Below are 13,733 nucleotides of genomic sequence, written 5' to 3' on the forward strand. Positions count from 1 at the left end.
GGTGGGGAATCGAGGGATATGAAAGGTACTGCTGTAATGCAGAGCTCATGCACAATTGAACCATATTTTTAGCTCAAATCGAAAAAAAAGGGGTGATAGATTCCCTTTAAGAGGCATGCACATCTTAATGAATCAGGAGCGTCTGACTCCAGCACACCCCATCATCAAGTTTGGCATGAACAAAACCAGTCTATTGATGAATCTGGCCCTTAGACTATGTGTTAGGGTTGGCAGAATGCACTAAATAAATATACAAATAAAGTGCGTTCGCCACCCAGAGATAATAGCGAATGCTAGCAGTGAGCAACATTGACTCGCACTGAGTCACTCAGTGGAGAAGCATGTGGCTGTGCCAATCGCACACAGCGACAGAAAAGAAAATCTTATATGGCACTGTTTATTGGCACACAGCCGCATAGAAATATGGCGCTAAACACGTACCCTGTTAACTTCACAGGAGTACACAAGCCCCACTGGGGCAAGGGAACCGGTAGTAGGCTCCAAGTACTCACAGAACTCCTCTTTGGAGGGGCTAGAATTCTAAAGGCACTAGTGCCTGCCCTGAATTCAACCACACAATCTCCTCTCTGGAGAAGCCGGAATTCTAAAAGCACTGAGCCTGTCAGCACATACAGCCGAGTCCACACTACCGTTAGGTTCCTCACACACACCAAACATAAATGATCTTAGTGCACCGATGGGTGTCCAAAGATCCTTTTATAGTTTCTGTCAATCTGACAGGACCTTGCTCACTGGCCAATCCGGAGCCGGACCAGGACCTGAGCATGTGATGGACGATCACCAACGAGAAGTCGTCCCACGAGAATGCTCAGTAGTGCGAAACCAGGACTTAGTCTCAGGAGTGATTGCTCGCTGCAGTCTATTATTGATTACCAAAGTGGAACCTGGGAAGGCAGCAGTAACCATGCTCACAGACTGAGTCTGAACAAGACACTGAGACCGATGTCTTTGCTGAGCAGCATCCACTGTGGTCAGAAGTGAATGGAAGACAGCAGAGGAAGATAAGGCTTGGGACCCATTGTGAGAATCCTGGCACCTAACACTATGCAGCCCAAAAATGAGCATGTACCACATTGGAAAATCTTGTGCATTTTAACACTTTAGTTTAAGTTTAGACTGTCTAACAATTACAGAGCATTAATAAATATGCTCCACTGAGTCTTATGGTCTTTAATGCATGTTCATAAAAATTGCAGGTATATTTGGATGTGTATTCCATGTATTCCATGTCAAAATTTTAAAAAATAACCCTATAAAATATATATTAACGGAAAATATATTTTTCACTTACAGGGAGTTACAATTATGAATTACAATGTGAGAATATTTCTGCTATAAGTCTATTCAATGATAGAAGTCAAACTTTGCCACATCTCTATCTCTTACATAACATATGCTTTTAATCTGATTCCTGTAAAAATAGCCAATAACTTTCATATTATCACAAAAATATTACAGCGGCAATAATGTATGGAGGAGAGCAGAATATATTATTCTATTGGCTACAGATTCATATTACTGGCAAAGCATGAATCCAAAGTATTCACTTTTATTGCGTGATGTTTTGAATGGCCAGATTTCCTCCAGCCTGAAATTCTGATTGTAAGGCTGGCTTATTCACCCTACTATCTAGGTAGCATGCCAGTGTTCTGCCAGCCAGATGATATGAAACTATGCACATAGTTTGGTTATAGATTACGTTTTTTTTTTCCGGAATGAAGAGAGTAGTCAGATATTTCTTTTAGTTTCTTGTAGAAACTTACGACTTAAGTTCACTGTGGAATTGCATCATTTTATGCTGCCTTGATTTAATTTTGGCACATCCATTCATTTTTAATACTTTGAGCCACAACTCTGGAACTAATAACACGACCTAAGTAAGAATGATAGCAGCTGCCAAAATGTATTCAGTAACAGAGGTATTTTAATACATTTTGACAAAACACTGAGCTGAAGTATTGTTGGAATTGATAACACATAGAAAAACTGAAAATCCACATAACTGGCAAATATATGTGATGTTAAGAAACCTACTACTACTGTACGCCTGGCATAAAACAATTGAATAAAATTTATGGAAAACACCATTTCATAACAGACTTGATTGACCACTAACCTGGATTTGTATTTTTGGCTTCTACTTACCTCTTCCTAAGTTTGACTTTATAACCATATTAAATACAGATTGTGCTTTGATCCCTAACATAATTTATTTTCTAGAGATGAGAAAATCAATTTGCAGGACCTTGGACCAGTGGCCACATCAGTGGCTATTGGGCAGGAGCATTGTAAACTGGTTCCTACTTTCTGGCATCCCTGTCTCCTCCTTTGATTAGCCAGCCTTATAAAACATAGTTTGTACATTACGCCACAACGATATTATGTCACACCAGGCCAGCTAGTCAAAAGAGGAGCCAGGAAAGCTAGCAGGTACAAGCTACTCCTCACTGCAGGATCTTATCAGTATATTTAATTCCTAAATGACCATCACCGTGGATTTCTAAGGTAAATATGGTATAGAAGGATGGAGAGAATGGGTGAAGAGACAGCCAGACAAGTAGAATATATATAAGATTTTAGTGAATTCATCATAAAGTTACTAATGCTTTGATTTCATGTATTTTTTTAGGTATTAAAAATGCAGATGAAAATGAACTGAAAGAAATAGCTACTGATCCTGATGAGGTCTACGTCTTCAACGTCAATGATTTCAGCCAGCTAACCAACATTGTTGATCCTGTCACAACAAATTTGTGTAACAGCGTTAAGGGTGGAGGAGGTAATTTACAAAGTTTCAGTTATACTGGGTTCATTTTACAGAATTTTTACAAATTTAATTTGTCACAGGAATTAGTTCACAAGGAGATTTTTGAAGTAGGTTTAGAAGTGAATAAATTCCAAAATCCACATCAAAAACCATGTCAAAAAGCTCCATGTGAAAATACACTTTGACAAAACACTGCATATAGTTGTTGTTAAGTCACCAAACATTTGATATTATTTTTTATATGTTGTTGTCCTTTTAATTGCAAATAGATGGAGCAATCAGGACTCAGACTTTTAATCTGCTTGGAATTAAAAGAACAATAGCATATAAAAATGATAACAAACAGTTACTCTTACGATATATCTTTAACACACCAGTATGAACCCAAGACATCCCTTTCATATATGCAATATGCATTCATAGTAGAAAAATGGTTAAATGCTTTTGATCCTACACACCCAAAGCTGTGCCTGACAGCAGTAACTTTCTTCTTTAAGTTTCTCACACTCATTATTCCCAATTTCTGACCCCTAGGCCATGAATGTTCATAGACGCTCCCTGTTTTCACAACCCTTGAAATGTATGGCAAAATCTTTCAGAGGAAGAACACTGAATCCATTTTTATTTCATTTTTTACATTTTGTTATACATCTTTCCCTGTTGCAGATGCACTGGAGCCACCATCGAACCTAGTGACCTCAGAGCCCACCACTCGATCTTTCAGAGTAACATGGGTTCCACCATCCCATAGTGTGGATAGATTTAGAGTGGAGTACTATCCTGTAGCTGGAGGCAGACCCCAAGAGGTACGGTGCCCCCCCAAAATATGATGTTCTTTTACAAGTGCTGTTTTAAATATGCAATAATTAGTGCTGTGACTACAACACAGACTTTCAGCTCTTCTGTTTAGCTTACTCGTATCCCCTTTTGCTTACTCTCTGTTGGCTAGAATACCACAGTTTTCTGAAGGAGCCAAATTGTGACTTTTTTCTGTTGAAACTAGCAGAATTGAATACCTGATTATGCACAGTTGCGGCCAATTCAAAGTTGTAACCTGAAGCTACACCATTAAGCTTGCCTTACAGATTAATGATGGTGATTGCAATGGGAACAACCAACCATCTAAAGTGTATGAAGGCCACAACAGGTTACCAACATGCCTGACCTTTTTGCTCTTAGTGGTCTTTGGCAGTGGCTTTCTCCACTCTTGTCATACAGAAAACATGCATTCTCACCCGAGTCAAATGTACTTATGTGAGGAAGGTTGGTAGAGAATTCTGTTGGCAGAAATGAGCATTTGTCTGATAGTTATCTAATGTGTATGGATTGCCTTACTTTTAATGGAAACTTGTCATGTCCAATAATGCTATTATCCTGCAGATATAGTGTTAATATGTAGGTTGATGGCGCTATAAAGGCACCCGGCTGCTGTACTAAAAGTATGGTGTTCTGTAGAAAATGAAATTTATTTCTCCTGGGAAACAATTTTTTTTAAACATTCAGGTGTGATCCAGCACTGACTGACAGCTGGCTGTGTAGTGCATCAGTACAGAGCCAGCTGTCAGTCAGTGCCGGGCAATGGTTATAGCTGCCACTCTCGGGGCTGTGAGTGGTGACTGTAATTTCTCTGGGCACACCTGTTTGACTGAAAGCAGTCTCTGTTCATTTTCTCCCGGGTCCCGCACTTTCAGTACTGTGGCCGGGCACTTTCATAATGCAGATTAATAATATCTGCAGGTAAATAGGGTTATCAGACCTAACCCCTTTCTGCCATCCGACAGAATAGTACGTCCGATGGCAGAACCCCCGCTTTGATGCGGGCTCCAGCGGTGAGCCCGCATCAAAGCTGGGACATGTCAGCTGTTTTGAACAGCTGACATGTGCCCGCAATAGGCATGGGTGGAATCACGATCCGCCCGCACCTATTAACTAGATAAATGCCGCTGTCAAACTCTGACAGTGGCATTTAACAAGTGCTTCCAGCCATCTTGCCGGAAATGCATGCACTGTTGACCCACGTCACGTGATTGGGTGCATGGGCATAACAACCAGAGGTCTCCTGCAGATCTCTATGGTTGTTAATGCCAGATGCCGACCACAGTGTGCGGTGCAATGCTGTAATTCAGCTACATAGGGGCGATGTGAGCACCACCCCTATGTAGCAGAGGCGATCGTGCTATGCCAGCTTCTAGCCTCCCATGGAGGCTATTGAAACATGGCAAAAGTAAAAAAAATGTTTTTAAAAATATGAAAAAAATAAAAAAATATAAAAGTTCAAATCACCCCCTTTCACCCCATTCAAAATAAAACAATAAAAAAAATTCAAATCTACATATATTTGGTATCGCTGCATTCAGAATCACCCAATCAATAAAAAAAGAATTAACCTGATCACTAAACGGCGTAGCGAGAAAAAAATAAAAAATGTCAGAATTTCTTTATCTTGTTCGCTGCAACATTGCATTAAAATGCAATAATGGGCGATCAAAAGAACGTATCTGCAGCAAAATGGTATCATTAAAAACGTCAGCTTGGCATGCAAAATATAAGCCCTCATGCAATCCGAGATCACGAAAAATGAAGACGCTATGGGTCTCAGAAAATTGCACAATTTTTTTTTTTAAATTCGCAGGTCAGTTTTACCATTTAGTGAACCGAGCAAAAAAGCCAAGCAAAAAAGTGTGGGATTGCACTTTTTTTGCAATTTCACCTCACTTGGAATTTTTTTCCCATTTTCTAGTACATGAAATGGTAAAACTAATGGTGTTTTTCAAAAGTACAACTCGTCCTGCAAAAAATAAGCCCTCACATGGCCATATAGACAGAAAAATAAAAAAGTTATGGCTCTGGGAAGGAGAGGAGCGAAAAACGAAAATGCTAAACTGAAAAAAAGCTCTGGTCATTAAGGGGTTAAAGTGCAAGTATTTGCACAGGACAGAATATTGGAAAGATTTTTGTAATCTTACTTCTTGCCTCCTTCTATTGTACTTGCCGTTCCACAGGGAACAAAACATATCTCCCCAACTAATTTTTGGAAGAGTCTATTGGACACAGGCACTGGGTATTTGGACTATGCTAAGGTGCAGTTAATCATTCCCTCTATTCCTTCTATATAGGAGAACCTACACTTTAAGGGCAGTAGATGTACAGTGTTGGTACTAAATAAGCTAAATGTCATTTCAGTTTAAGAATGTGATTGTTTTTATTTATTTTTTTATTTTATATGGTTGTTGGTTTAGACATAAAACTAGCTATATATTAGATGAACAAAGCTCACAGCAGTGTTATAGTGTTGCAGCATAAGTAATATTATATAAGTAGTAACCACAAGTATTCTCAGTAATATAAATATTGTTTATTGGTATTTTATAAATCCAGTTCTATTCACAATGGCGTCAGTCAGGCAGTCCATAAGTGATGTTTTTTACTATTGGGAACTGTTAGGTTTATAACATTATGCCTGTAATTAGCTTCTATTCGTGTCTTTCTGTAGGTTACCGTTAGCAGAAATGAAAGATCAACAGTTTTGATTGATCTGAAGCCAGAAACTGAATATGAAGTCAAAGTATATTCAGTGGTTGAAGGAGAAAGCAGTCAGCCATTGGTTGGCCAGGAGACTACCTGTAAGTTTTCATATTTTTCTGATGTGATTTTTCATATATTTCTGATGGTGAGGGTGTCTAGGTGTTATATCCAGAATAAGAACCATTAGGCCATGTTCACTCGGTCAGTACTTTAAATCAGTATTTGTAAGCCAGAACCAGAAGTTTGTGAAAAATACAGAAGTGGTGACGTGTTTCTATTATACTTTCTCTCTGATTATTTCACTCCTGGTTTTGGCTTACAAATACTGATGTAAAATACTGACCAAATACTGAACGTGCGAACGTAGCCTTACAGTTTATGCCTATCTCAGTGAAGCCTTAAAAGGTAAATTTTGCAGACCTTTCCTGTAGGATATCAATGTCAAAAATTCTATTTTTCACTAGTTCTATTTGTATTCACCTTTAAGACTTATATATTATCATGTACTTCCAGCCTCGCAATAATATGTGATCACGTGCATAGCATGAATAGTGCAGAGAGGAACTACCTTCACACTTTGGGTAATTTTATGGCCCAAATAAAAATTTGTAATCTCTTTACTACTAATCACTTGAATTATTGGTTAAAGTCAATTTACTACAGGTGGTCTTCATTTACTAATGTTTAAAGTGATTAAAAATTCATACAGCAAAAAATGCCGAAACATCTGTTCCCTCTAAATGAAAACCACATTCAGTTCACAAGAATGACCCGTGCCATTGACCTGACAACTGCAACAAGTCAAAATAGATTACAGTGATTGCTAAGGAAGAAGAAACAAACATTATGTCATGGTTGTCAGCTACAGGCTTTCTAACACTGCCCTTTTACCAGCTGACAATCCTAGCTATGCAGTGATTGGGACTTTATGTGCATCACTGATTCTTATTATCAATCTGTCAATTTAAAAAAAAAAGTATAAATATACAAATTTAAAATAAAAGATATAGAATATAGTGCAGAACAATTACACCTAAAACTTAAAAATAAGATGAGTGTAGATTCACATATGAAAATCGTTTCACCTTTTATATACAGATGCAAATTACAATTCATATACAACATTAAACGGAATCTGTCAGTAGGATCGGCCCTCCTAAGCTGTCTGTATTGACATGTAGATCATAGGAAGCTGAATAAAATGATATCTGTGATCCAGTGTCTTATTCCAGAGATATCTATGTCTTCGATTTTGGGAGTGACAGGTTCCCTTTAAAAATCCAACTGTAAATGAGAATGATCTATAATACATTCTGTTTGTACAATGGATATTAAGCACTGACATTTTATTGCTGCTCAAATTTTATATGCGTATTAAGCAAAGTGTGAAACGATTATTTCCCCTTCATTAACTATTTCAAACAGTATCTGCAGAATGGAGGGCAAAAAATACATTTTATAATAAAACAAATCTATTGTTTTCACAGTGCCCATCCCCACCATTCGAAATCTTAACATTTATGACATTGGAACAACCACAATGCGCGTCAGATGGGAAGCTGCTCAAGGGGCTACTGGATATCAGTTGTTATATGAGCCTGTCAATGCTACTGTTCCTTCCACAGAGAAAGAGGTGAGGAATGCGGCTCCATTAGCCAATCCAAATAAAATATCAGCATTTGTGGCATGTGATAATGTGCTTAAGGAAACCTTCTTTCATGAGCCAGTACTTTGCGTCCATGAGTAAAATTTAGAATCTGGAGAACATTTTATTGGCCTGAATGAAACTCATGGCGGTGCACTCAGTGTGATACAAACTATACACACACTTAGATTTGTTCTTGATATATCCTCACACTTTCTGAAATTGATATGCCTATACTATTCTTTTTTTTTACCTATTGTTCTACTCCATAATGATGACATCTTTCATCATCTAAATCAAGTCAAGATATGAAAGTGAGGTAAAAGACTTGGTCAATAGTGAAAATGTTTTCCGATTTTGTCACCAGCAGTGGTTTGCTTCAACACTTAGTTATTTCCTTTGTTATTAATGGGCATTTTGTGAATTATATAATACACTTTTTTCATGTTTTAGTTATTCATCCAATGGTTGAAATAATCTCTTTGCTAATTACAGGTGCGTGTTGGCCCAACTGTCACTGACATACGGTTGGAAGAATTATTCCCAAACACTGAGTATACATTGACCGTTTACGCACTTGTTGATGATCTCACCAGTGACCCACTCACAGCTCAGGAAGTGACATGTAAGACTTTATGGTTATTGGTCATGATTACTCTAAGTGAAGTCAATGTTGTTATGACTAGAGTGGGATTGAAATGTAATCCAGTTAGTGATAGCTTTATTAAGGTACTCAATGTAACAATTTTTTTTGCAGTGCCAATTCAAGGCCCTGGGAATATAAGACTTCAAGACATCACTCACAGCTCAATGAAAGTCTTATGGGATCCTGCACCCGGAAATGTCAGAAAATATATAGTGAGATACAAAGCTGAGACAGAGGAGGATTTCAAAGAGGTAATATATACGTATCTGTTGTTCGTTTATGAAACATTACCCAGAAAAAAAACTTTATTCTCCATATTGAGAAACCACTATTATGTCTGTAAGTCCATAGAGGCTTTTAAATTATTTGCTAAAGGGTTTAAGAATTTTTTAAATATTTGAATTACTTTTCTAGTTTTTAAAACTTTTGTGAGAATGAAAATTTCTATTCACCTTTATTTATACTGCTTCCTAATTAACAATGAAACAACATTGCAAAAATGATGCATGGATATGGTGTCTGTAGACCCCATCAACTATATATTTATGGTTCTTTATCATTTTAGGTTGAAGTGGATGGATCAAGGACTACTACACCTTTAACTGACCTGTTCTCAGAAACTGAATATGATGTCAGTGTCACTGCCGTAATGCAAGATGGATTATCATCTCCTGCTCGGTTTACACAAGGGACCACAAGTATGCAAAACTCACTTGCTTAAATTGATCTAATAATCAATCTTCGGACTGCAGGGCGAGTTTGCAAGAAATGGACATCAATCAGGAACATTTCTGTCGCAATTTACGTAACATTTTGGCTACAATTATGATAAAATTGTCAAGCTTGCTTGGCTCTACTCTCTGTCCCAGCTGAGCTCTGTCCACTTTTCTAAGTTGGCAAAGCTTGCTTGGACGAGATTAAAAACAAAAATTTGCAAGATGTCCGCATATATTCAAATATAGTATCTACTGCATATGTGTTTAAACTGTTTTTAAGGAATATAAACGGGATAATTGTCTTGTCCATGTCTCACAATTCCCAGTGAATACACCAGTGATGACGTTTTTAGAGAGCCATGATTGAGCTGCTCTATAACGAACCCCATGTTGTCATCAAGTTAGCTCTTTAAAAACAAGTAGTCTACATATTCTTCTTACAAATCTGCTATGCTGCAAGCCTCTGATATAAAATAAAACTTGCACAAGCCAGCAGTAGCTAGTGGTGGCTCTGTCACCTAGATAGCAGTTGCTTTTTTATTCTACGAGAGAACTAATTTTCCTATTCTATTTCCGACGGATCATTACCAATAAGATTCTATTCAGCTGTTTTCCTTGAATAGGAACTGTCACCTGCTCAAAAAAAGAAGTCAAATACCTTGTAAAAAACCCTGTGCTCCCCTGAATATGATTTTTTTTCTATTTTGTTCTGTGTCACTCCATTGCATAGATTTCACATTTGACACCTTTCGAGCACAGTAGTTGCTTGCAGTCAAACAAGGCATTTCTTCAGAGTATTATCTGGTGGTTTACACTTTCACCAGTCCCTACAAGACTCTGCCAATCATAGGTCGGAAGACGACCAGTCTCAGATGCGACTGGGATGTCATTGGCAGCATATGGCCAGGAGAGTTGTAAGCACGTGCCTCCAGAAAAGACTCTGAAGAAATGCCCAGTTGGACTGCAAGCAGACATTTCACATGCTGCTCTCCAGAAACAATAAATGTGTATATCTCTGCAGTAATGTTTCTCCTTATGGAGAGTGACATACCAGCTGGCTTGTCGGAGAAACATTACCCCTTAGACCCCAGTCCAGAGCCTCTCACCTAGCCAAATCAGTTCTCATGCTTCACACTGGTGAGGGCCAACAGCCCGAAACACCGTGTCTGCGAATTGAGATACTGATTTGGCTTTTATCCTAAGTCACATTGCACCACTCGTTAAGGAGTTGATTGTGACTTGTAGGATCGCTACTTCCAACAGGTGGCGCTATAGAGTTTAAGTCCTCTTTTTCTCAAAAGAGGCAATTTGCATATATTTCTGTAATGATGCAACACAGCTCAAAAGGAAAAAAGCAGTAGAATTGGGGAACTCAAGAATTTGTTTAGAAGGTATTTAACACAAGGCATAGAGCAATTTTAAGGAGATCTAATGCCTCTATGAACATCCATTTTCTGAAGACATCCAGCCTAATACACCTTCACAAAATGTTTAATAGGGCCTTATATAAGGAAAATTACACTATTTTCTCTGGAAAGCAAAATTTTGATTGGAAATTAACAATTTGATATATTGTTTGATATATTTTAATATAAACAGCTCCAGTGCCAGCACCGCTCAATCTCAGATTTTCAGAAATAACCACCAACAGTTTCAGGGGCACCTGGGACCATGGTGCACCTGATGTGGCATTGTACAGAATAAGCTGGACACCAGTTGGGCAGCTAGAAAGAAAGAAAGAGGTAATCACTCAGCCTCCTAAAACCCTGAAAAAAGCTTTCACTTTACTTTGCCAGTTTAAAGCATATAATGATGTGATTACAGACCATTCTTGAAGGGGAAAAGAACAGCTTGGTATTTGAAGAGCTTGATTCCGATACACGATACGAAGTCTCAGTGACTGCTATTTACCCTGATGAATCAGAAAGTGAAGATCTTATAGGAGTTGAGAAAACATGTAAATTAGCCTTCTCTTTTTTGGATAACACTTTATCTCTGTGATGTAGCAAATTATAACTCTAATTATGTTTCCCCTTTTCTCTGCTCTCTTAGTACCAAAGATTCCTGTAACAACTCCAAGTGAGTAAATATATAAAAGCTAGTAAATATTTACTAGAATCTGCTTCTAAAACAATACATTCTTGAAAGCATTTTCCAGCTTTATATAAATATTTATAATCATTAACAAGAGGTTACGCAACTTTCTAATATACTATTGTAATAATCTTCCCTTCTTAGCTTTCTTCAGTGAACAGAAACTCCTCAGAGGCCTAAAACAAAATATATCACAAAGTTGCAAAACTTTTCTTTTTACGATGATTTAGCTTTTAATGTACAACATTAGGACAGTGGCATACATGTGCATTGTGATGTATGCTAATACCGATGTAATCATTTCAAAATTTTCCCATACTAGCTCCAAGAAACGGTCCTCGTAACCTGCAAGTGTTCAATGCAACCTCCAGTAGCTTGACTGTGAGATGGGACCCGGCCAGTGGCAAAGTGCAACGATATAGAATATTTTACCAGCCTGCTGTAGGAGATGGAGCTGAACAAACGGTTAGTTGATAATTCAATGTCACACAGACTGAAAAGCTTACATGTTAGTTACACATTATCAAATGGAAGAGATTTGTGGGTGACTTACAATAACATCATACAGAGCTGTTGGTTGACTTTGTTTCACAAAAGGTTCAATGTATTATATCTACCATGTATCTAAACACCCTGATCCATGCAGAGTGGTTTATTGTTGCCTCATCAGACAACCAGAACCCAGGGTAAATGGCAAGATTGGACCCAGCTACACTCTTGCATTATAAAAACTAGGCATTTATGTAAAGATTAGATGATTATTTGGACCATGTACTAATCTTAGTAGAGATTTATAGCGTGCTGTAAATCTCTCAACAATGTCATAAAAAGTGGGAGATCCGTGTCATTACTAAGGTGCTGTTGTAGGCAGCTCAACCATGATTCAAAGTGCGAGTTATGTCTCATAGTTGGGTTTGGGGAGACATCTGTCTGGATGCCACTACCACCAGTATTATACAACAATGAAACTGAAACAATCAAAAATTAATTTACTAATAAGAGAAGCAATACAAAGTGCCTTTTTCAACTTTTGCCTAGTTGTCACTGTTCATTTCATGTAGACATTTGTTCAGAAACTGAATGGTAAACACATTTGAGCAAAGTTCCCACAAACATCTGCAAATTTAAAGAAAATATCGTATCTATGTTGTGCTGATTTTATGATGCTTTACTATTGTATCAAGAATTGGGGCCAGGATTACTTTATTCTAAAGCCTCCCCATATACATTAGACTAAAGTTGGCAGGATTTTATATCTACTGATTCAGTCGACAGTTTACTGTGTATAGGAGCCCGGATAGATTATCAAGGAAGTCATGTCTGATTTTGGACTGCCTTTCCTTCTTTTCTTCCGGATAAGCTGAAAACAAAGATTGCAAAAACTTTGCTTGGCGGAGAATGTGCTCTTGTGTATGGAAGAGTAGGGGGAGATAGCAGCTGGCCAAGCGATTGGCCTTTCCATTGTGCCACCGACAGCTATTTAAGGTGTATGTGAGGGGGCTTTAGCATTGTTAGAGTCTAAGTGGTCAGATCCAGCCCATCAGACTCTTATGATATGTCTCAATAACATGCTATAAATGTGAATAATCAGAAAAGCAATTTAATTTTATAGCTTGTAAACTATAAAATGCTTTTGACCCAGAGAAATATGTGCAAGGTTACACAAGAGGCCAAAAGCTTTTAATATCTATTTTAAAGAGGACCTTTGACTAGTTTTAGCATGTTAAACAGGCCACATCATAGAATAGTGGCTGTAGAGCTGAGTAATTCATAATTTTTATTTTTTAATGTCTCCTCTTTGTTTTGAGAGATACTGGTTTGCAAAGTTTAGGTTATAATTTGTATAATAGTTCAACTGAGCGTGAACAGAGATTTGTCTCTGGTGACTTGTACTTCTTCCCCTGCATGAGGTTGACCAATCATAAGCAGGCAGCAACATACAGGGGTAAAAAGGTAGAGGTACAGCAGGTAGATCTACAGTATATATCAATGCAAATACTTTCAGATCTCATCTCAGTGCTGTCCACTCTTATCTCCCACACTGACTGCCATCAGATGAGATTTGGAAGTGTTTGCAGTGATAAAGCAGAGCTGAATTATGGATTCATTATAAACACTTCCAGATCTCATCTCGTGGCATTCAGTATGGGGAATAGGGTAAAAACTGACAGCAGGTTGAGATGAGATTTGGAAGTGTTTGTAATCTCAGCAGATTAGTCTATATCGTAAATGCCCTCTAAACAATGTTGTAAAATAGCGTGCTTATTTTTTTGTAGCTATCTTTCTGCTTTCACTTTATTTTCTAGTTTATTTTCATTT

At 37.8% G+C, this 13,733-nt stretch overlaps 1 protein-coding gene across 3 annotated transcripts in view; it reads left to right on the forward strand.

Moving 5' to 3' along the window:
* COL12A1 (collagen type XII alpha 1 chain) overlaps positions 1-13,733 on the forward strand; it is a 201,178-nt gene that overhangs the window by 75,811 nt on the left and 111,634 nt on the right. For all 3 annotated transcript variants that reach the window (XM_069726544.1, XM_069726543.1, XM_069726545.1), the window contains 11 exons: positions 2,651-2,800; positions 3,455-3,594; positions 6,282-6,411; positions 7,801-7,946; positions 8,454-8,583; positions 8,716-8,855; positions 9,170-9,302; positions 10,920-11,062; positions 11,145-11,277; positions 11,373-11,399; positions 11,737-11,879. In XM_069726544.1, coding sequence (XP_069582645.1) covers positions 2,651-2,800; positions 3,455-3,594; positions 6,282-6,411; positions 7,801-7,946; positions 8,454-8,583; positions 8,716-8,855; positions 9,170-9,302; positions 10,920-11,062; positions 11,145-11,277; positions 11,373-11,399; positions 11,737-11,879 — 1,415 coding nt within the window. The remainder of the gene's footprint in view (positions 1-2,650; positions 2,801-3,454; positions 3,595-6,281; positions 6,412-7,800; positions 7,947-8,453; positions 8,584-8,715; positions 8,856-9,169; positions 9,303-10,919; positions 11,063-11,144; positions 11,278-11,372; positions 11,400-11,736; positions 11,880-13,733) is intronic.

This window comes from Ranitomeya imitator, chromosome 5 (genome assembly GCF_032444005.1).
Source record: "Ranitomeya imitator isolate aRanImi1 chromosome 5, aRanImi1.pri, whole genome shotgun sequence".
In the NCBI taxonomy this organism is placed as follows: Eukaryota; Metazoa; Chordata; class Amphibia; order Anura; family Dendrobatidae; genus Ranitomeya; species Ranitomeya imitator.